We start from the raw sequence: 24,160 nt of genomic DNA on the forward strand, positions 1-24,160 counted from the left end.
TGGCCTTTCAAAAGCTGCAGGGAACAGGAGTGGATATCTGATGCAGAAAAACACAAGAGCAGGTGGGGTGAGGCAAAGAGCTTCACCGATACAGTGTGTGCTGTCTTTTTGCTTTGCAGGGCCGTCCGGGGGAGCCAGGCAAGCTGGGGCCAGAAGGGCTGCAGGTACGTCCCCCACGAGACCCAGTGCCTGCCAGCTCTGGCAAGGCACAAACACCCTGGGGGTGCCCACGGTGCAGAGACCTGCAGCTTCTGGCCAAAGCACTGCAGGTGTCTGAGCACGTTTCCAGCTGCTAATGGCCGTAACTGTGTGTTCACAGGGGAAGATGGGCGAGACTGGGGAGACAGGATCGCGTGGCTTCCCAGTAAGTGCCCATAACTGGTGCTTTCTTTTATAAACTCGTTTGCACTCGAGTTCTTATATTTTGGTTCCTGGTCCAGGAGGAAGAACTTGGAGTGTCTCACACTTACAGGGCCACCTTTCCACTCTTTTCCCTGGAGTATCTCAAAAGATGCATGTTACTATTGAGAAGTATGAAGGATCGCCATGGGGTTGGAGCTAACCTTGGTGTCGTTTATTTTTCTAGGGTATCCAAGGGCCTTCAGGACCTCCAGGAGCAAAAGGGGCACCAGGCGACCCGGCAAGTGTCTCACCATTCTCTCTTCATCTGTCTCTCCCTGCACGTACACACACACTTCATTTCTTTCTCTGTCTGTTTGTCCCCCACTACTCATTCCCCTTCCCATCCTGGCCAGTTCCAGTGTGGTCAGAGATGTGAAAGACGTGGCTAGAGTTCTAGGAGGCATGAGGAAAGATCAGGTCAGACCCCTAGAAAGGAAAAGGGGAGTGCAGATCAACCAGGGACAGCCTGGGATACAGCCTGGGCTGGATTTTGGAGGGAAAGGGAGGAAAGAAATGTAAGGTTGGGTCTGGACAGGGTCAGATGTAATAAGAAGAGTTGGGCTGGGCTGAGGGGGAACAGGAGGGAGTCTGACGGTGTCAGAACTGGGCCTGCAGCTTTGAGGGAGGCCGTGGTAGATGACATGCAGACAGACCTGCAGGAGAGCCAGCAGGACCACTGAAGCAAGGCGAGGGGCTTTCTCCTGCTGTCTGTTTCTACGAGACTTTCCTAGACTGTGAAGGGTGAGGATTAACCAGACACTTTTCAGGTTACCAACAGTGGTTGTTCTAGGTTGGAGCCAGAAAGGCGAAGGGCCTTCTGAGCTGTTGTTTGCCTGTTTTGATGCCTCAGAGCACCCATTACTGGTCCCTCCGTCTTGCTGGCCATCTCTTGCACACTGCGTAGCTCCGCTGCGATGCGGGAGGGAACCAGTGTTTTATCTTGCAGGCTGCAGAAATGATGGCCCTTCAGAAGTGAAAACAGTTGCATGAAAAGAGCCTTGTGTCTCTGTTTTCCAGGGTCCACAAGGACCACAGGGGCCGCCTGGGCCTTTGGGAGAAATCGGGCATAAGGTAAGTCAGGTCTTTGCTCCTATTTATTTTCCCCTCACATGGAGAGTGGCAGGACTGAGGGAGGATTAAGGGTGCAGAGGTGAAAGCTTTCACACCCAGGGACACGAGCAGGAAGGGTTTCCCTCGTGTCTGAATACCAGCTTCCAAAGCAAACACGGAGAGCCAGAAATCCGAGCACCATTTTCATCGCAGGGCATGGGCACCCCACTGGTAGGTGTGCAGCCCCATCTTCACAAGAGAAACATTTCAAAGCTGGCCACCCTCCAGCAAGCACACCCCAGGCGTGGCTCCGCCACCACACCAGGGACTACTTCTCCGTACCAGGGAGCAGAGTCAGGAACAAAATAGAGTGTTCAGACTGAAAACTGGTCTTTTCTGTCCCCCTCACTGGTCCCATTGCTGACAAGACACAGTTTTGTCAGCCAGCCTGGATTGCTTCGGCAGTCCCATCACAGGTCTGCAGCCAGTGGAGGAAGCTCAGAGAAATGCCTGTGCTGCTGACAGTGCTTTTTGGGTTGCCGTTGCCACGAAGCACTGGCACAAACACACCATAACCAAAGCAGCAGCAGCTGCCAAACAGTGCCCTGGTGCAGGAGATGCCTCCATGACTTCCCCCTAATTCATTTCCAGTCTTGGCCTTATTTGATTCTCGTTGAAATATTAGAGTTTTGGCTGACTATACCAGGTGTACCAGTCCCCTTGAGTAGCTCCTTCCACAGGTCCTGAGCTGTGAAGCAGCTATGATGTTTCACTTGGTTGTGGAAACAGCAGCAAAGGTGCCTTTTAATACAGTCTACTGCAAAGTGGATGAGTCAGGAAAGTTTCCATTCTCATGGCTGCTAGACTGGATGGAGCGAGCTCTCAGTGTGGTAAACCACACTGGGGAGCTGGAAAGCTGCTACCAAGCCTCTCTGGATGCTGCCAACCAAGAAAGTACAGAGGTTTATTCAAATCTGTGCCTCTTCCAGAAGCCTTTCCCTGCACTGGCACTGCTGGAGAAACCAAAGCAGGATTTTTGCTTTCATTGGAGCTTGAATTTTCTCTTTGCATGACTTGACCATTTGTTAATAAACCCAGCACTCACCCTGCTCCCTCCTCTGCCCAAATCCATTTCAGCAAGCCAGGAACTGGCTTTATTCCCTGGGCAGCCAAGTGCTCCCTATGACTATGTGCTCTTTTTTCCTTTATTCCTAGCTGCAAAGAGAAGGGGGATTGTTGTCCAGAAAGCTAGTATCATAAGAAAATAAACCCCTCAAATCCCTTAAAGACAAGCTTTGCTGTCACATCTTGGGGCTTGCTTTCCAGACTGTCATTCCCCATTCTTCCCAGGCGTAGCAGAAAATGTACAAAGATTAAAGCTCCCAATTGATCTTGGTACCAAAGGTGTTTAAGGAATTGTGGCCCCACCATTGCAAAGCTGCAAGTGGCAGCTGCACACCTAGTAGGAACGATTTGCAAGGTCATTCTCTATTCTTCCCTCTTTATACCTTAATTTTCCATACTTTGCAGGTCAGGCACTCAGTTTTGGCTGTCAGAGGGATGCTGAGCCCCTCTGCCAGGGTTACCAACCTCAGCAAGCAGAAGGTTGGAAGGAGTTACAGAGGAGGCTGGGGGCGTGAGAGAAGAGCAGAGCCCCCGCAGGGACCCGGCACAAGGGGATGCTGGCCTCTTTGATGCTGCATACCCTGAGCCAGCTCCGGGGAAGTAATTACACTGCAACGAGGGCTGTGCTATCCCAGGAGGGCTCTGCTAAAGGAATTATGCCTTTGATCTTGCTTTCTACTTGGTTACAATGGGTTTTTTTATTATTTTTTTTTCCAGGGACCGCCTGGCTCAATGGGACAACCTGGCCTTGCAGGTGAACCTGGCATGAAGGTAGGAAAAAGCCCTTAGTGCGATTTCTCTGTCAGAGCAGGGAGGTAATAGACGCTTTGGTTCCTACAGGGATGGGTAGCATTGCAGGTTCACTCTCCAGCAGCCAATGTAGACAGCACAATCGATAAAGACAAGGTTAAAAAAAAAAAAAAAGAAACAGTTTAACTTCAAGCCCTTGGCTACCAATTCGTGAGCCCCATCACAGCAGGGGAAGCTGTCAGTGCCAGGGACAAGCTCCGTCCCAGGGATCTTCTGCCTTGAGCTGAGGAAGGGCCCTGGCAATAAATTTCAGCTCTTTCACAGGTCTAAAATCTGAGCAGAGAAGGGAGTCCTTGAGACCCAGAGATCCAGGCAGCTTCTGATGTGAAACAAGAAGTCTTAGGAAGGTCTCAAGCGTAAAAAATACCCTCAGACTAGGTCCTGCTGCAGTTTCCAAGCCTCAGCTATGTGGGGACTGAGCTCCTCTAAGGGTTATGGGGGAGGGAGCCCTGCTCCAGGGCCATGAATGCACCTTCTTGTCCACATGGAAAGGCCTATAAAAACCATCTCTTTGTTTGAACAAAATCCCTGTGCAGAGCAGCTCAGAGGGGTTTTTATTTTACTTTGTCCCCCTCTCGGCTTGGTTTGAAGGTTTGCTCCTGTGTGGAGGGCTTGTGAACAGTCTCTGTGTGGGGATTAAATGCAATTTCCTCTTTGCTGTTCTTCGCTCCCCACCCCCAGCCCCGTCCTATGCCATGTTTTCCTTGGCAAATCTTCTGACACTTCACTGGAGCTACCGTGTCTGTGGCGTCCTGACACTGCACGGCTCTCTCAGCTCCCGTGCTCCTGGCTGCCCCTGCACTGCCATCCCTGGAACAGGACACGGTGATTTGCACAAACACCCCTCTGCCCCCTGACAGTGCAACTTCTTCCCCTTCTGTCCTTGTCACTGCATTTTCTGAGCTCTCTTCCTTGCAAAGCAGTTATCTTGGATGGCACACATGGGAGGCAGCTGCCCCATGTCCCTTGTACCCTCAGAGTGAAATCACAGCCTTGCAGCCTGTCACCGAGACCCATCTGCCAGCTCCAGACACCTTCAGGTCACTCATTCAGGGCCCATCGAAGATTGTGGTTCTTCTCCGCCCTCTGCAGTCATGCTGGGGCTCGGAGAGCAGTTGGCTGTCTCCTCCGTGAGTCTGGGATGAGATAAGGATAATTTAATTAAAGGGAAAAGGAAGAGGGGAAAAAAAAACTAGCAAAGGCTGTGTGGAAGCACAGAGAGAGGAAAAACAATTTATTCTCTACTTCTCATCAAGGAGTGATGTTCAGCCATGTCCCAGGAAGCAGGGCCTCAGTACACGTAGCAGTTGTTTGGGAGGACAGACATTTTCATAACAAGAGACAAGAGCCCCCCTCCCCTTCCCCTTTCCCACCCTTTATTGCTGAGCGTGACACCACACGGTATGGGATATCCCAAAATGCGATATGGTTGATTTAGGCCAGCTGCCCTGGTGATGTCCCCTTCCCATCTCTCACCCACCCTCAGCCTGCTGGCTCTGGGGGGGTTGAAGGTTGAAGTCCTGGTGCTGTGCCAGTATTGCTCAGCCAGAGACACAACACTGGTGTGATACTAATGCTGTTCTAGCTACGGGTGCAGAGCACAGCACTGTATGGCTGCTGCAGGGAATGTTACCCCCACCCCAGCACAGGGCCATGCCGAGGGAAGGCCTCTGGCCCTGCAGCTGCAGGCAGTAGCCCCACTCCTCCATGCCCTGTCCTGGTGGGTGTCGCTGTTACAGCCCCCTGAGGGGTGCAGGAGGTGCTGGTGATGCCAGCCTTGCAAGCTGCAGTGAAGGTGCTTGTGTGAGCACAGGAAAGAAAAAGCCAAAATGAGCAGCACAACGGGAAGCATTCCCTAATTATTAACAGCATCTCCATGTCTGTGGTGCCTTCTTTCTAGGGTGATCCTGGCCAGCTGGGAGCTCCTGGAGAGCAAGGCCTCATCGGTCAAAGAGTGAGTACAGACACCTTCTGCTCAGGCTCCCCCATTACACCAGATCCCACAGGCAGCAGGCAGGGCAGCACTGGCTGCTCCGTGCCGCATGGGAGGGAGCAGGGACGGGATGAGTTCATGGACTGAAGCTCTTGTCCCTTTTCGGGACCAAGGTCAGCTGTTGGAGCAGGATGGAAAAGCCCCAGGTGAAATGAAGACAGACTGAGTGCCCTTTCCAGCACAGGGAAAGAGCTCTTCTCCACAGCTGGATCTATGGAGGAAAAGCTCAGAATAGAGCAAGAGGCCGGGTTGCTGCTCTTGCTCCAGAAAGAGCTCGTTCAACGTTAGGGCATGGGATGGGACACGTCGGAAGTGCTGGCCTGGGCTCCTCTCACTGCAGCCTGACCTGCTGCCATGAATCATCTGCTGAAGGCATGGGGGAAAAAAAAGTGTGTGGGCACAGCTTTATGTTGCTTGCTTCTATCTTGCAGGGAGAACCAGGGCTGGAAGGGGACAGCGGACCACCCGGGCCAGATGGAATCAAGGTAAGATGTGCGATACAAAGGGTTTGCAGCAGGCAGGGCATTCTGGTGCAGTGTGCCCTCGTCTCTTATCCCCTCACTTCTTTGATGGGTTAATTTGTTTAGAAATAAGAAGTGAAGATTTTTTTTTCTGCAGACACACATAATGGACTCCTCGTGTTTCACTCCTCTACCCACATTTTTGGCATATGATCAGATCTCCAAAAAGGTCAACTCCTTCAAGATCTAGTTTCCAACAATTTGTCTGTTTTATTTGAGTTTTTACAGATTGAATTTCCAGCTAATCAGGAATTCCTGGGCCTGGCAGGGGAAATCAACAATTGTCCATCATTATCCCCTGCTCCGCTGACCAGAACATTGTTTGCAAGTAAAGAAATCAGATCCCCTTCCTCTTGGCAAAGTCCCAGGTGCTTGCTCAGGGCTTGCATCGCTCTCTTTATCTGACTGCTGTGAGCTTGCTACCTTGCCTTTGGAACAGGACTCCGATTTCTGTCCCTGCACAGCCGGCCTTTCCAAACAGGCCAACAGTTTTGTTCCATGGAAAGAAAAAGCAGCCGGTCCCACAACAATGCGCTTTATTGCTTCGTTCTGGTTAAGCTATTTGCCATGTGTCTCTAGTTCTGCTTATCTCTGAGTGCTGGACCAAAAGATTCCCCCTTAAAGACGGTCAAGTCGTCTGTATTCTCTTGCCACCCCAGCTGTCCCCGCGAGCTCTTGAACCAGGCGAGGTTTCCTCAAACTGAACGTGTCTCTGGGCAGCAGAAGAGCCGCTGCTCGCTGCTGTACCCAGAAGAGACATGGCTCTGCTCTAGCACAGCAGAGACCGAGTCCATCGAGGCTGGTTGGTGCACCAGCATGGTGCCACTCTCGGTACAGAATTGGCCCTTTTGATGATCTCCATGAAACGTGCCATCAGCTGTAAGAGCAGACATGACATACCTACTGCTCCAACCACACGTCCTTTGCAGGGCAAGACAACACAGTTTCGTAGTGTTCAGTCAAGCCCTCGGCTGCTTCCCACTGGCAGAAAGAGCCAGGTGGCTGCTCCAGACAAACCTGTCCTATTTAAAATCTTCCAGCATCCTGAGCTCAGGGCTTCTGGGTGAGGCGAGGGAGTCTCTCAGATGTTGTCCGCTGTCTCATTCACGTGGGAGGTTCAGGCCTCATCGCAGGAGAAGCAGAGTTCACATTACCCTGTGTAATGGGGGAGTTCCTTCTCCTCCAGCCAAGAAACTTAAAAAAAAAAAATGGTTTTGCTTATTTTTTTAAATGTCAAGTGTATTATGACTCATCCTCATTCATCCTTTTGCTTGCAGGCTCTCTTCCTCCCAGACTCCTGAAATATTAATTATGTGGTGGTTTTTTTCCTTGCGAGAGGCATGTACGGTGACCCATGCATGGTGTGGGTATGAAAACTCCCACCTTCTCTCTTCCACAGGGAGACAAAGGGGAGCAAGGCCTGGAAGGAGAGAAAGGAGAAAAAGGCACTGAAGGACTGAAGGGAAAAGAAGGGCCTCCTGGATATCCCGGCATCACAGGTGTCCGAGTGAGTCCGAGAAAGCATCCTGCTCACCTCCGCCAGGCGGTCCGTAGGTTTCCTGGAGCAGCCAGGGCACTCCTTCCAGCTGCACGGGCCATCTCTGTGCATCACGGACAGCCACGTGCATGTCTTGGCCCAGCACAGCTCCTGTCCCCCCTCCAGAGGGTCATCTGTGTGCTGGTTTCCAAATTTTGGTGGTTGCATCTTGCCCCAGAAGGATCGTGACGAGTGCTGTGTGCTCTTGTCTAAATCCCCGACGTGCAAGATGACTTTCTCCTTCCTCGTGGCTGAAGCGTGAGCCCAGATGTGCAGTACAGGCATCTTTTGCAGCAAGGGGACAAAAGGAAGTTCAGTGTTTTGTCTGGGAGGCTGGATTCCATTTAAATCTTAGCAAGAAAGAAATATGCATATTTTTTTTATTTTTTTATTTCAAGGACAGCAAATACTGTGGACGTTAGTCCTGCTGTAACAGGACTTGCCATGTTGCAGCAAAACACGTGGGGGCAGACTGAGTGGGAGATGCAGGCACTGAACCAGGACACTGCTTAGGGCAGGAAGTCATCCAAGACATGGCTTGTTGCAAGGGTTGGCGTAAAGTATGGTTTGTTTTTTTTTTATAAAAAAAAAAGCTGCATCCAGGAGGAGGGTTGGTCTTTGAGATGTGGATCACTTCTTTGGTCTGCTGCAGGCTTTGCGTAGGCTTTGGGACAGCTTGTGCAGCCTGGGCTTGCCTCTCTGCTGCATCTGCCCTGGCTGTCCCAGCTGGCCTCGGCCTGCAGTTTGGGAATGGCCGGGCTTTGCTCTCTATCATTTATTTTCAGTGATTACTTGCTTACTTCTGTTTTTCCCTTCCAAGGTTTTTCATTGGTAATATAGGTAAGAAATAAGAGAAATTAATAGGAAATGATTTCTGAATCCTCAGGGAATATCCTAGGCTTGTGTGGTTTGCTTAGAGGTCTGATCTTAATGCCGTAGAAAACAAAAACACAATTTTGTCTCAGACGAGAGCTGCAGGGCTGGGGGAATAGGGCAGGATCCAGCCTGAGCTCGTTCGGTGGTGCAGGATGGCGCTGCCCAGTGCCAACGGGCTGCTCTGCAAGCGAAGCCAGACCCCTCTGCTTGAAAAGGGGAGTTATCAGCCTGATGACATGATTTATATATTCTAATCATTGTGGTGGATCACAGCTGTCGGAAGCATGGACTCAGGCTCATCCTGCGGGGCAATAGCCTAGACAGGTCGGATGCAGCCAGCGCTGCTGGAGGTGCCAGGCTCGCCTAGGGCATGGGTCTTGCTGCCCCTGCAGCCAGAAAACAGGCCAGCTCCCACCCCGTGCATGCCAGGAGGCGTGGAGGGACCCCGAGTCTGAGCGAGGTTGGTGGCAGCTCCTGGAGTCCCTCCTGGGACAGGGGGAGGCTGCGGGCAGACAGGTGCCCTGGAGCACGGGGTGGATGCTCGATGCTGGACTACGTTGTTTCTCCCTTTGGTGATGTTGTGGCTGCTAAAAGGCGGCCCAGGAGAACAGTGTGAGGGGATGGAAGCAGCAAAGGGGCTGGATGTGTGTTGTTTTTGGGCTGAGGTGGTGATTTGAGCACTGGCTTGACTGGAAAGTGGAAACATTGGCTTAATATGGCAGTGCCGCACCATAAATGTGCAGAACAAGGCTGTAGTCCTGCCCCAAATAAGGCTGCTGCCCCCTGTGCCCGCAGGGAGCCCTTTGCAGGGTTGGTGCCATCCCGTGGTCCCCAACGTCCCTGCTGCCTCTCAGCACATGGCCCTCCATGTGCTGCACTTCTGGCTGCTTCACGTGTTTACACTGCGCGCTTCTGAGAACCAATAAAAATACTGAAATCATGCAAAGGCCATATTAAGTTATAGGGCATAAAATATAGGTTCTCGCAGACTCCATCCCTGCTCTTTGCCAGCATGTCCCTGGGAACATGATGCCGTTTTCTGTTTTATTTTAAAAAAAATAGTCAATAGAGCCAAGATTCCGGCTCATAATCACTCCCCCCCCTTTTTTTTTCTTTTTTTTCACAGCAGAGTGCTATATTTCCATCTACTATTTTAACGTTTCTTTGTATATCCCCTATGTCGAAACTCGAGCAGACTTTAGGGACCCACACAGGCTCCAGCCAGCGCTGCCTCCTGCCAAGCGCCTGGCCATTACCTAATGCATGGGCTGGTGTTCCTGCGCTCACCAAGCTAATTCAGAGATGGAAGCCCTCTGATAGAAGTACAGATAATTTTTCTCCTCCCATTTTTTCTTGGAGTTTTTTTATTCTAGCTTCCCATGGAGAAAATGTACAAATATTAGTGGGATCTTCCTTAGATTTCTGCCAAGGTATGTAATTCATGGACCAGAGATGCAAACCACGAGCGATAACCACAACTTCTCCTTTTCAAGCAAGGATTGGAAGCTGCAATATGAAGTCAAACCATCCTCTGTGAGACGAGCCACACAGGCACAGCCCGCTGCAGAAGTGAGCCATGGACAGAGGTTTTTAAGGCTGCTGGAGAAAGATAGGAAAAAGTCACATCAGGAGAAAATCTTGAAGGTATTCACACAAGGGCAAACGCCAAGGTTGCACCGTGACCAGATCCTGTCCAGGATTTGTGGGGAACTGCCCGGTAGCATGGAAATCGCCTGCGGAAGGTGCGGAGGCACCCGCTCCGTGGGGACGAGGCATGTGTGCCTTGGGCTTGGGCGTGCTGCAGATGCGGTGTGTTTACACATTGCGCACATTGCATCTGGTTTTGTTTAATACAGCCAACGTGATAGCAATGCTGTGTCCAATGCTCACTTTAGTTGGTGTTATGGAGCACTCTGTCTTTAGCTCATCCATCTGCAGTAGGTCTCTGCTGGGGCAGTACCCAGGGGTCTCCATCTGTGCTTTGCTGAGGTCTCGCTTGGCTCCCCTGCCTTTTCCCTGGGCTAAAGGCGGTGATTTGTGCTCCCGTGATGCTGAGATATCCTACTCGTCCGCAGAAGTGACAGGGGAGATGTCAACGTCTCTGTGCTGTTAATGGAAGAGACGCACAAGGATCTGGCTGTTCCCTGTGCCAACAAACCAGCCTGCATGGGGGAGCGTGTTGCTTATCTTCTGCTTCTGGAAGAGGTTCGGGTTAGCTCAAGGAAGCTGATGCCTGTCCACGGTCATGGGCAGAGAGATGAGCTTCTGCAGCGCCTCGGCTTGGCTCTGTGTTGCTCTCTGCTCCGGTGCTGGAGGGGACCCATGCAGCTGTGACCTCCAGGAACAGCACCAGCTTCCGGGAGCACCCTTTTCACCACAGATCCCCGCAGCCACACCGCCTCCTCGAGAATTTTCCCTAACACCAAAGAGATGTTTAGTCTTGTTCTTAGTCTTGCTTATGTCTAAAGGAAAAGGACACTTCAGTATTGTATCCCCTTGACAGATGTAGGAAATGAGGCAGACGAGTGCTCCAAAACGATCTAGCCTTACTGCTGGTACATTCTCAGTCCGCGTTGCACACATGGCCAAGGGAAAGGCCTGATGCTGGCAGCTCCCCTGTAGCCCCAGAGCAGGTCGAGCTTGGCTGGGCTCTTACAAACTCACACACCACTTGGCGATGGACCAGCAGAAGGGATGGAAGGGGAGAGCAATTTCTTTGGCCCGTGAAGTCCTACGGCTCCCTGGGAGGGACAAGGGGACATCCTGGGGCACCTCCACAGGTGCTAGCGCTGGAGGAGGCAGCAGGGACCTGCTCTGCCCTGCTGGGGCACGCCAAGGAGAGGCTTTCACCTGGCAGCTGGTCCCCACAACAGGGCAAAGTCTGGTTTCACTGAGCAAGGCTGTTTTCCAGAAAGCCATCATGATGCTGATGCGGCATTACCAACTGAGCACACCCGCGCTTCCCTGGGTGCTCAGGAAGCGTTTTTCAAAGATTGTTAGCTTTAACTTGGCCCGGCCATCTCCAGCATTAACATATCTGAAAATCGGTTTCCACTGCAGTTTTAAAGCTCAAACAAAAGCAGCAGGGAGGCCCCAGCCAAGTCTCCAGGGGTAGTTTGTACACATTTCAAAGCCAGTGGATTTCAGCAAACAAACCTGGCAGCCGAGATGGGCCATGAGTCTCACAGCTGCGGTTGGCAGGCTCGAGGCAGCTGGAGCCGTGATGCACAAGTATCCTCTGTCTTTTGGTCACTGCGTCCAAGTTCACACTGCTCCGTTCAACTCCGGGTCCTGCTCCTGCCAGTTGTCCCTCTGGTAGCGAGCGAGGAGTCAGAGCATCTGAAACACCAACATACAGCTGAGTGCAGGATCCAGCTGAGGTTTCAGAAATCCATCAGAGATGCGCATCTGTTCTGAGCTGCTGCCCTACCTGTCATCTCCTCCCGGTGGTTTCCTACGTCTTCTAACACAAACTCGTTGCTGTCACTCGATCTCGACTCTTCTGGACTTGGCCACTTGAGCTCTGGTTGGCTCATGTGAGCCGCAAGGAGCTGGGAACCTCTTCCCCTTGCAGAGCACCACTTTGGGCATCTCAAATCAGGGACAGGCTGGAGGTGCAGGTCCCAGGCTGACAGCGCGGGGAGCAGTTGTCCTCTGGGGAGGAGGGCAGGAGGAGGCCGTACCTCTGGTCTGTGGGCAGAATGGGAGATGGAACAGCCCTTCAACCCCAGGCGTCCTGCAGCAATGCAAGTGTCATGCAAGCTCACGAAAATAAAAAGCTAATTCATCGTAACTGGTAATTGTATGAGGGGACAGTGCCATTGAGCCTGAAATACCTGAACATTTTCAGAGAGTAATGTGTATTTGCAGAGGATCCAGCTGCCGGTCAGTCCCGTTCTCCACTACAGAGGATGGAAGGAACTGAAGGTTGAAGTCGGGGGTGTTCAGCCACCCACCTGGGCACACAGCAGGGTCACAGAGGGTGACCCCTCCTGGCAGTGCTCGCCTCCAGCCGCTGCCCCCCGTCCAGCCCTTCCCATGGAGGACAACCAGCCCGCAGTGCCGGAGCGCAGGGCCCGGGCCAGTTGGCAGGAGGCAGGCCGTGGCTTTCCAGCTGCTCTCCGTGGCTGCGCACTGCGGTTTTCGTAACGCGCTGGTTGTCATACAAGGCAGACATCTGATAGCAAGGCTTTTACAGTTCCAGGAAAGCAATTAGAGAGCCTGTAGGTAATGAAATACAACATGCTCTGAAACAAGAAAATCCCTCATTGTTCAGCAAAACTGGGAGCTGAGCTCTTTTCTTTTTCCACTTCCTTTTTAACCTGAAATCCTATCTGCAGTGTCATTCAAGCCATGTCAGGACGTGGAAAGCTTTGAGCCAGATGCTTCAGTGGCAGAAATGGCCATAAACAATGACATCAGAGAAGGTCTGGCTGCATGTGCCAGCCCTGCTGCCTGGTGCAGATGTGCACCGCCAGACCCAAAGAGCTCTAGGGGCTTGGTGAGTCCTTTTGCTCCAGTGTGATACGGTCAGAGTCCTTTTGTTTGCTCTCCCAGAGGGCAGAGTGACAGAACTGGTCAAGAGTGAAGACCTGAGAAGGTGTTTGGAGGGAACTCAAAGTGCTTTGAAAAGGGCAAAGCCACTCTCCTGAGAACTGAGAGAACTCGTGGCTCTTGGCTCCAGCGCCGTGGTCCCAGCCACGTCTCCCCAGAGTAGCAGTAGCTCCACACGCAGCCTTGGGTGCTGTCCCGAGGACAGCATCCTTCCCGTCAACTTACACCCGATGTTCCCGTCCTTTCTCCATCATCTACAAGCCAAAGTCTTGAAGCGGAAGGAAGATGTGCTGGCCGGGGAGGACCGTCTGCTCTGAGCTCACATTTTCTCTCCAGTAACGCCATGCTGTGGTCACAGCCACGCTGGGACTGGTTTCTGGGCTCTGTTATAGCAGCATTGGGCAGGAGCTAATTCCCATCCACCACACTGCTCTATTATAGAGCTGTCCAAACATCACTTACAGCAGCGTTTGTCCCAGAGCGGGTTTTTTGCTCTTTGTTCTTTTCTGTTTCCTGCCCCTGAAAACATAATTCAAAGGTTTTTCTGCAACAAAGCGCCTTGCTGCTGCATCCAGCCATTCACTCTGAGCACATGAGCTCAGCGACAGCTGGCAGCGCCGCAGCACTGCCATGGCACTCGGCTCCCCGAGAGCACTGGGGCTGCCAAGGGACAGTCCCGGAGTCACTTCTGGTTTCAATCTCAGTTGTCCATGCAGGAATCCATGCCTTTTTTTTTTTTTCCTTTTTTTTTTTTTTTTGATTATGTGCTGAGCTGTTGTTTCCTGATGGATGGGCTGGGTGTGGAGCCCTTGCTGCAGGAGCTCCCCGAGGACGTGGGGTTGCCTGCTGGCTGAGCAGCGAGAGGAATGAAGGCAGGGCTCGGTGCACAGGGCTGTGGCACAGCCGGCAGCATGCTGGTGGTAACGGCGAGCTCCCCGCACCATTCATCTAGGAACCAAGTATTGTTACATAGCCCTGAATAACGCGTTAGTGGTAGTGGCACAAAGCAGTGGTGACTTGCCCAGGGTGATGCAGGAGGTCGTTGGCAGAGGCTGAAGGGGAGCAGGAGTCTCCCAGCACCGTTCCTGTGCCATGAGCATCGTCTCAGCATGGGCTGTGCTGGCCCACGGGCCAGGCACATCTCGGATGCTGCCGTGGGATGCTGTGCTTGTCAAGGGGCACGGGCTCTGGGTGCAGTGCTGCAGCAGCTGAGTGTCTCTGGGGCTTGGGCATGACCCAGCTCCCAAGGCACAGCCATGGCCTCCACGCAGGAGGAGGGGACGCAGCGGGACGTGCTTCTGCTTGTCCCTTCCAGTCCCTATGCCAGCAGCGCCAGTTCCTCTGCTGGAGCGAAGCTTCTGTAGCTGGAGGTGCCTGTGCTTGGCTGTGGCGTATCATTGTTTAGCAGCCTTGGAGCCTGTGAGTGTCATTCCTCGTGTGGACAAACATCCAGCAGAGCCATAAGCAAGTATTGGCCTTGCACTGAAAATCAAAGGGGAATAGGGTTGCTTGGGTCTGAAGTCAAACATGCTTGAGCCCTTTGCTTTGGATAGGGCTGGAGCAAGGGTCGGGGTGAGTGGCTCTGCGTGGCTGCAGCCCACAGGTTCTCTGTCCCCTTCTGGAAGCGGTGCTGTGACCCCTGGGCAGCTCTGCCCTCCGTGCAGTCCTTTTCCTTCATAATCACTGCCCTCCATGCAGTCCTTTTCCTTCAGTACTCACGGCGTCTCCAATGGCCCCAGGTTCAGCTGCTTTTGCCGCAGTCTAAACATCCCATTTTAGGGGAAGGTACGTGCTGGATTTTGTTGTTTGGGAGCTTTTATTGCTTTTTTTACCCTCATCTGCTATTCTGGTGTCCGTGACTCAGCCCACCCGATGCACCAAATCCCCTGGAGCAGACAGCAGCCCCCCGGGGAGCCGGGCACCCCGCGGTGCGTGGGGACGCGCTGCCTGCAGCCCCGGGGCCGTTGGTCCTCGCCGTGCACCGGCCAGCGCTGCTCGGTCCCTGCCGCTCGGGAAGGCAGGCCGATCCCAGCTGGTCTTCGTTTAGAGTTAATAGGAGTTGAAGTGAGCCAGAATTTGAAATAAATCCTGTTGCCTTGGCACGGTTTCTTTCCTGACTCAGACGAAGGAGACGCGCTTTCTGTGCAGTTACTCCAAGATTCCCCTCCTTATTGCGAGAGAGGATTTCGTTCCCCTCCTCTTCCACAACCCCAGGGCATTTGTGTCCTTCAGAAGGAAGATGTTAACCCCCTAGTGCTTGTGGGAGAAAAGAAAGACCCAAGCAGTGCTTATTAGTGTAAATAGGAGTTATACTGCCTGAGCGCTCTCTCTGTTGCTTTCTTCCCATTTGGCAGCGTCCAAAAGTGGCCAATTCTTTGGAGCATTTTGGTGTCATCTTGTGGGAAAACTTCCCAGCTCCGCGGTGCTGAGGGCTTGCACTTCTCCTGCGCCTCCCACCCATCATCAAGCTACCTTTCGGTAGCATCTTTGTCTCGTGTGCTGCCTTAGAGATGAGGAAATAGGGAAGAAAAGAAAAAAAGAAAAAAAAAGAGAAAAAGGGAATTTCCCAGAAACAACAACTCAGTGGCAGTTCAGAGCTATCAGACCAAACCAGAGCAGCTTGGAGCGCACTGCATTGCTCCCCATGCAATTCTCTTTGCTGCCTTACACTATGAAACTGCTTACGCTGCTTAGAATAAATGAGTCAAATAGATGTCCCTATCCACAAAACCAAAGATGCATATTTTAGAGCGACATTGCTTGCAGATAAGGACTTGCTCTAGAGCAGGGAGTTTGGGATACAAGGTTTAGTTTTGGATTCCATGTTTTAAGCTGAGGAACTCAGCTGAGAAGGAAGTCACAGCAACGCTTGCTGTAGTTTTTCCATCTGAGATCTTTTTATAGGGTTTCCCAGCTCTACCTGTGCTCACCACTTGGGTTTCCACAGGCAGCCCAAGAGCCCATTGCTTCCCAGTGATCCCAGCGAAACCCTCTGAACCTTACAGTACAATCAGGTCTTTCTTCTCAAGAACAGTTGAGTCTTTCTTCTTTCCCAAACCCATTCAAGAGCTACTGCCGTGTCTCCTCCCCTTCCAAACTACTGCTAGGCAGAGAGATTAGGAAATGTGTTTCTTATAAATCCAAAACATTTATGTCTTCAAATGCCCGGCTCCAATAATCCCACTAATTTCCTGAGTGCTTGTGAGCTGCCCTCTATAGGGGGAGGCTTCTCTCAATCAAAGTTTATTAAGTAGAGGTTCTCATACGGAGACGTTGCTGAGCAGTAGGAAATGATACGGGGCTTTTTCATTTCCCTTTAAATGAGCTGGCTGGCTGGGCCTTGAACAATATGGGCATGGTCATCCTGCGCTTCATGCTTACTACCCTTACTGCTGCTTTAGCTTTTCTGCCCTTCCTGCTTCCAGTGCCTCAAACTAGCACCGTTTTTTCCATCACCGTTGGCACTTTCTTCTCTTTACTCCCTGGCTGCATTCTGGTTCTTCTGTTTCTTCCTGCCTTGCTTTTGGAAGGGGGGAGTGACCTCAGACCTCACTTACTGACACCCAAAACACCCAAAAACATGCTCCACGGCAGTCTTGAGTGGTACTGAACCTGCCTGAGACAGGATTTGGGAAGGTGTCAGAGATTTCAGCTGTTGGTGCTTTGAGAATTTAAAGCTGGGCACCTCATTTGCTCACGCTGACACTACTGATGTCTGTGCAAGAGGTCTGACTTCACTACCGAGGCCATCAGCAGCTGAAAGCCTCTGTTTTCCTTACAAACTTATTGATCTGCGTTGGACAATAAACCATCCACGTCTCTCCCGTAGGGGAATATCTAAAGCTGTACTAAAAAAATCTTATAAAATGGGCTCCTTACTGAAGCTGGCAACAAAATTTTAAACAAGCTAGATCTAAGATGAACATTTTTGCTTTCCTGGGATATTTTGGCATACCTGAAGTCATGAAAAAAATGTAAAAACTGCTGCCTTCTGCTGTTCCTGGTCACAAATACCATCATCTTCAGAAGATACTGATGTGCTTCTCCAGTGACAAGCGCGGTATATAAAGAGAAATGGCCATTTAAAAATAATCCTGCTCACAGAAGAAGCTTGGAAAGATTTGTTTCTTCAGCAAACCAGTGACTCAAAGCATACAACAAAATGCGTACAAACCCCAAGAATAAACATGTCAAGTGTTCAGTGTCTTGGCACACTAACGCAACTGATTTGTATCTAGGAAAAAAGAACCTGGAATGAATTATTGTTATGTATCATCTTTTCTACATTTCTGCCCCTTGTTGCTCTCTCTGCTAAAGGCAGCGGGAAGCCTGGAAACTTCACAGTGCAACGAAAGAGGTACCAAACGATGCTGGATTGCTGATGGACTTTGGAGGCTCTGCATGAAGTGTCAATCCCACTGAATTTGATTTATCAATTTATTTATTTTTTTCCTGTTCGGGCCCCAGTTTTTCCATCCCTAGACAGATGAGTCAGAAGAAAAAAGGAGAAAGAAAACCTGAACTTTTTTTGAAGGCTACCAGAGTTGTTTCTGGGCTGGTTACTGCCTGTGTGACATGCGGCGTGTGGCAGTACGGTGACTTCTTGGAGCTGTGCAAACCGCTGCGTGTGTGCCCTGCGAACTTCTGGGACCGCAACAAGCAGCAACCGCATCTGGAGCATCACAAGGAGAGATACCACGTATCTGGGAAGCCCAGACAAATGCAGGACTGCCTCTAAACTCATCTGGGCAACATTCCTGCGCAGTTGGAGAAAGCACATCCAGGAAAATGAGACATATGGTAGGCTTCCCGCTCACCAGCACAGCTCCGCTGGCCAAAGTCCTAGAAAGCGTGCTGGTGGAGCCCAGAAACATCCCTTGCTGATGGAGCTCGCTCCGCTCGAGGAGGTAGCTGAGGCTGCAAGATCCAAGCCACATCTCGGCTGCCGGCGCTGCCAGCATGGTTTGACCCATTTATTTATACCGGCGATGCTTTTAACCGGCCGACAAGAGCTAGCACAGCAAGGGAGCCTCAAAGGAAGGGCTCTGTGGTTTACTGCGAGTGACTGCTGGTCGCTCAGCTATCGCTGACAGGAGGCAGAGATGCTGCCAAGTTTTGTTCTGCAGCGATGGAGAAGGAGCCGCACCCCGCCTGAAGGGCTCGGGAGAGCCTTCTGAGTGGATGAACATCGCTGCTCACTGAGGCTGGTGCATCAGGAGGCGAAAAGCCAGCCCAGGAAGATTTCAGAGCCTGTATCTGTATCCCAGCACAGAAAGATGAGCTGAAGGAAGCCAGGGAAAGTGAGACCCCATTTGAGCATTGCACAGTCTTCTGTGGGTCGATTTAGTTTTGTGGACTGTCAAAGTGGGGTTTGGTTTTGTTCTTTTTCTCTCCTCTCTTAAATGACTCTGCCCCTATAGCCGCACTGCACGATCACGGGTACAAGCATGAACTTGGATGCTGGCAGATTTTAGGAGCAATGCAGAAATTTTGTTTCTCGTTAGGGAAGAGTTAAGACCCAAACCCATCTTCTCAAAAAGCAAAGACATTTTTTGGGTGCAGGGCAGAAGCAAGGTTCAGTCATTGCTTCCATGGGAGATGTGTCCAGGTGGGGGGACCAGGCTCTACGTCCTGCTCCTCTGATGTAGCTGTGGGACGTCTGCATTTTTCATAAACCCTGTAACACATCCTCGTCCTGGGGAGGCAAGCACAAGTAGCATGGAAGTATTTGTTTCAGGAGTTTTTACATCACAGCAGTTCAGGAGCACGTCTCAGTGTGCAAAATGACTCTGCTGGAGAAGATTGGCAGCTTGGCCATCACCAGGGCCAGGAACAGATTTAGCTTAAAACATCCTTTCTCCAATTTGCAAGAAATATCCATTGCCCGAACTTCCAAAAGATCTTAGAGCACAGTTCAGGGAGACTGATGGAAAAAATATTATGCAACTAATTGGAAATCCCATTGTGTCTTTGTTCATTCAGGTCTTGTTTTGACAGTAAATTTTTGTGAGTGACACCACTGTTCACTCTCCCAGTTTTCAAGCCACTAGGCATTGCAGTATTGCTGCAGAGCGGGGTCTGTGAGCGTTCCTGTTGCTTTGCTGTGCCTCCAAGGACCGACACGTGGGGAAGCTGAGCGCCCTGGTACCCTGTCCGGGGGTGGGTTGGCTGGGTAGGGGTGGCCACTTCCCAGTCGGATGCTTTTGTTGGCAAAGATTTCTTTGTACTCCTGTCAAAAGTGTACATCACGGGGTGACGCCAGGGCCTTGTCACCCACAATTCATCGCCTGTTGCGGCTGGGCAGCGTCTGTGGGAAACTAATCCCAAAAGTGCTCTCTGGGGAAGTGGCAGCACAAAACAGCCAACAAAAGCCCAAGCAGACTGGAGAGGCAACAGACCAGGACCCGTGAAGTCCTCGCGGAGACTCATCCTTTGTGAAGCTCTGGGAGTGCTGGCAAGGTGGGCTCTTGAAATGTTTGACTTATTTAAACGGAGCTGTTCCCTCGGGGGCAGTGAAGAGCTGCCACGATTCTTCAGGGCTATAATAAGCCTGAATTGCTCCTTTGTGTTAAGAGCAGGCACTTAGGAGGCCCATGTTTGAGATCAGAGTGAAAACCCTCAGATATGGCTAGCTTTCCAAGTTGCTTTTGTTCACCTGAGAGACCGATGCTGTCCTGCAACATCAGCAGGGGTGCAAACAATACCTCCTTAACAGGGGAGAGATGCTGTGCTGGTGTGTGGATGCTGCTGAAAAGTACGTGGCAGCTGCCAAGAAGTCTGAGTTATTTTCTTCAGTGATACTTCTGCTTGTTTCTGTCAAATCCAAAATATGTTGTCTGCCTTGCAGCCAACGGGGTCAAACATTGAAAAAATAATTTCCCTGGGCTCCCTAAGGAGAGTGTGCTATACTTAGCTGCTCATCGCCGCTAATTTCAGTTTGTGTGTGTGCGAGGACAGCTGGTGGGCTCTGCTGCACGTGAGACACCCACGGAGGGGCACAGAGCAGGCCAGCGTTTCTGTCCCTTGTTGCTGTGGCTCCCACCTGAAGTGTTGCATGCCTGTGCATTTCTCGGTGCCTGACCAGCACGTTGCGGTTTCTGTGTGCTGTTCCTTGCAGTGATAGTAACACGGGGAGATGGTTTTTGCATTGTGACCTGTGTATGGCAGGTAGATAGAAAATGAAACAAGCATCTGTCTTTTCAATGCAAAGATAAAGAGAATTGCTGCTGAAGCAGTGGTTTCACTGCCATCGTACTAAAAGCCTATCAAAAGTATCGATATCCAATGCAGTGCTTCAGCTGATGGTGACAGAAACGACCCTTTGTGCAGCTGAGGCTGGGCAGGTACCAGTTTTCCGTTCATTGGGTGCTTCAAGGAGTGCTGCTAAGATCCCCCTTCCGCACCCTCGAGGACGGACGGACACACCAGGCGGTGGTTTGCCATCCCCTGCCTGTCCTTGGCATGTGATGTGAAGATGAAAACCGCCACCTTTCAGTCATGCTGCTCTGTAGTCCCTGGGCACAGGGATCCGTGTCCACGTGCTGCAGCAACTGAAGAAGAAACTTGGCCGTGCTCCTGCCGGAGCACCTGGGAATTGTGCCCATGACTGCCTCACCTCCTTGTTGGCTCCCTTGGGAATGGGATGGGATGGGCGAGGATGCTGTCAGGGTTGTGGGCACCAGGAAAATGAAATGAGGAGCTGGTTGGGATGGGATTTCTTTGCTTTCCCATTCCAACAGCTTTTTAAATCTCTCCTAGGGACCAGAAGGGAAACCAGGAAAACAGGGGGAAAAAGGCAAGCCTGGCCAGAAGGTAAGAACATCTCCCACTGATAACGTCTCCTCCTCTGGATCTCCCTTTTCTTTGCTCATCTTTGATATTTATCTGTAGAAGCTGTTTTGTCTTGCATTAATGTCTGTGCCTTCATTCTGCAGGGCAGCAAGGGCTACCAGGGGCAGCTCGGCGAGACAGGAGCTCCAGGGAAGGAGGGGCCGAAGGGGAACCAAGGCCCTAAAGGATCCCGAGGTACCCTGGGACCTATGGTGAGAAGAGCTCTGCAGATGGTTGAACACAACACACAGAAATGTGACTGTGCTGGGTGCCAGCCCATGCGAAGCACAGAGCCCAACAAGGGCTTCAGAGCAGGGAGAGTGAAATGACACTAGACGGGTTAAATTGACCAAAAGAGCTTAACAATTGCTCTGAGCAGCAGAGGAGACTCCACGGTGGTGGTGGTGATGGTGCCCGTGAGTCCAGCTCACATTGCATCATGGTGCTTCTTTACAAGTCCCTAGACGAGCTGAAGTATTGGGGATTTTTTCTTGAGAAGGGAGTGAGCTGATAAGCTACTTTTTGCTAAGATCTTTCCCTTCGAGACTGCACACTCATGGTAAGAGCCGCTTCCAAGTCAAACTGTGTTGTTAAAAGGAACTCTGCCTTGGACTTCCACCCTGTTTCTACACCCACTCTTGATATACTTATCTAAAACACTTGCAGCAAGAAGAAATACAGCATGGGAAAGGGTTTGAGTTGGGGCTTGAAGGTGAGGTTTTCAGAGAGAACAACTCTGTGGCAGAGAGGGAAGAAAGTTAATTTGCTTTAGGAACGTGAGACAAACACGTGTGGTCAGCAGCAGTAAGTAACCAGTACCTCCTCACACATCGTAGGCTGGTAAGAAAACTTGTTGCACTTTTATTTGGTAGAACTTAGTGAAAGAGCAGGAATTATTTATGAACGGGGAATCGCGGTGATGTTTCAGAACAGTAGCAAATGAGTGATGGAGTAAGGGTTCTGCGGACAGTGTTTTCCTGCATCAAAAATTATGGCCTCCCCATATATCCTCCCTTAGATTCGTTGGCAGTCTCCGTGGATTATTTCACAAGGAAGCAAAGCAGTGTCCGAGCAGCAGTGTGTTGGACTGAGCACGCCTCTGCAGTCTGTCTTGAGGAAAAGGCTTCCTTCCACACTAAATGGGATTATCTGGAAATGTTGCTCCTCACTTTAATCTGATGATCTGGTTAAAACCCTTTTGTGCAGATTGATAGAGATGCAATAAACAGTTTTTGCAATGCCCTCATCACAACCCTGAAAACTCCCTTCCCGGCCTCAGAACCCACACCGAAAGGTTTCCTCCCTGCAGTTTAGGATTAGGTCATGCATGAGGAGGGTCTCACTGGTGGACTTCCTAGCACAGAGATAATTTGGGTATAAAGCGAGGGCGTTTCAGATGGCTGCAGCAATGCTCCCCAGCGGCCGGGGGAGCGGGTGGCCGTGCTGAAATGCTCCCATGTGGTGCTGAGCTTCGCTTTGTGCAGCCTGGTGTGTCCTGTTCCTGCGGCTGCACCCGCGGGCTGCTCTCATGGTGCTTTCTGTGCTTGCCTCTCCAGGGTGCTCCGGGAAGGATGGGTGCTCAGGGGGAGCCTGGCTTGAAGGGTTACCAGGTAAGGATTTTATTTTCATCCTCTGGCTTCCAGCTGTTCTGAACCATAACAAAACTGCCACTCCAGCATGTGGCTATGACTTATTTCTGATCTGAAGTTGAGTTTGGTTTAGTTGTTTTTATAGTGTCTGTTTGCACCGTGTCAGCTTCTCCAGATCCAGCCTGTTCATCTCTGCCATGACCTGCGTGTGCCTCCACAGCTGGGGTGCGCAGTGCAGGGCTTGTGCGAGCTGTCAGAAAACTAGGAGGGACCTTTGGTCAAACACCTCTCTCCTGTCTCCTCACTTGCTGTCTGCTCTCCGCAGGGACATGCAGGACCACCAGGGCCAATTGGACCACCGGGGCCAAAGGGGGAGAAGGTAAGCTGGCCGTGTAGCCATCCAGTCTGTAATAAACGTGAGCCAGCGCTGCTCTGCTGCTGCAGCATCAGTTACGGCCTCAGCACCAAAGCTCAGCCCCAGGAGACTTGCACAGCCCAGTCACACAGGCCACGGGGACAATGGTCTTATCCTGCAGCAGAAATGCAAGCTGTGTTGTTCTTGAAAGAGGGTCTTGCTCTAACCATCAGCAGCAGGAACAGCACTAGGTTTGCTGTCTCTCAAAGCTCATGCACCTCCAGCCCACTCATACTAAAATGATGTTATCAAAGCAGGGCAGAACCAGTCTCCATCACCCTTGTCCCGTTTCCCTCCTTGCTGCTGTGGGACGAGGGCTCTGACTCAGCCCAGCTGCGGCGAGGGGGCTCGGCGAGGGGTGCTGGGCTGAGTCAGAGCCCTCTTTCCACGGCAGAAGCTTTCCCCGTGCATTTTTCCCCTTCTGCTGAGTCAGCGCAGCCGTAACCAGTTCAGGCTGGAGAAATGACTCATGCCTTAATGGTTTCCTGCTGGCGGGGCTGGCTGCCGTGCTCCCAGGCCAGCCCAGCTGGCGCTGGCCCTGCTCTCGGTGCCGCTGGAGCCCCTCACGTGCCTGCAGTAGCAGCGGCGATGATCCCTCCCCCGGCACAGGGAGGGAAGTGGTGGTGACTGGGAACGGGCAGGCGTGGGGTCCCAGTGAAGAGGAAAGATGTGCAAACTCCTTTAGCTCGTTTTTGTGTGTGGCTGCAGATGTGCGCCTGCAAGCAGGAGCTTCATTGCTTGTAAAAGGAGTTCATGGGACTCGGGGCAGAGATCCCGAGGCCACGTCCATGCTGGGGCTTTGAGTGCATCCTTTCAGTGTCAGGACACCCTGTTCGTGCTGCTCTCCTCGCTCTGCCTGCAGGCTCCTCATGCTGGTGGCCAGGAGGCGATGGGGCAGGGCGAGCTGTTGTGCTCCACCAGCAAACCTCCCATGTCTCAGAAACGTTGCAGTTCCTGCTGCTCTTTCCGTCCTTTCTTGCCACTGTCACACCCGTGGCACAGCAGCAGCTGGTGGTGCTCCCGCTGCTCAGCACCTCCACCGCTGCCTTGCTGCATTTCCACCCTCTACACTCTCCAGTGCTGCCCCATCCTCTGCCCCTGCTGTATCACTTGCTCCTGCAGCCTCCAGCAGCGTGCCTCAGGTGTACGCTGCTGGGCGGCCATGCGGAGAGCACCAAGTGTTAGCCAAGCACGACCAGCCCAGGATAATAGTGCAAGAGCTCGCAACCAAGCATGCTGTCAGCTGAAAGCCTGGCCGGAGTTTTCTCACAGTTCCATGCTGAAACTTGTGCATCCTGGCAAAACACTGGGAGCTGCGACTACCAGGAGCAAAATTGCCACTGGCTTTAGAACAGGAGGAGCAACAGATGTGCGGATAGGTATCTCAGTTGAAATTGTTACTGCTGATTTTTTTAATCTCTCCACGTTTAAATTTGCTGTCTTGAAAGCCCCCATCAC

At 51.7% G+C, this 24,160-nt stretch overlaps 1 protein-coding gene across 1 annotated transcript in view; it reads left to right on the forward strand.

The window, feature by feature from the left end:
- Window positions 1-24,160, forward strand: part of LOC121057441 (collagen alpha-1(XXVII) chain-like) — a 154,265-nt gene that overhangs the window by 111,408 nt on the left and 18,697 nt on the right. The window contains 12 exon segments of the mRNA XM_040531641.1: window positions 120-164; window positions 320-364; window positions 587-640; window positions 1,420-1,473; window positions 3,295-3,348; window positions 5,288-5,341; window positions 5,812-5,865; window positions 7,301-7,408; window positions 20,627-20,680; window positions 20,803-20,910; window positions 22,255-22,308; window positions 22,613-22,666. Coding sequence (XP_040387575.1) covers window positions 120-164; window positions 320-364; window positions 587-640; window positions 1,420-1,473; window positions 3,295-3,348; window positions 5,288-5,341; window positions 5,812-5,865; window positions 7,301-7,408; window positions 20,627-20,680; window positions 20,803-20,910; window positions 22,255-22,308; window positions 22,613-22,666 — 738 coding nt within the window.

Source organism: Cygnus olor, chromosome 19 (assembly GCF_009769625.2).
Source record: "Cygnus olor isolate bCygOlo1 chromosome 19, bCygOlo1.pri.v2, whole genome shotgun sequence".
NCBI lineage: Eukaryota > Metazoa > Chordata > Aves > Anseriformes > Anatidae > Cygnus > Cygnus olor.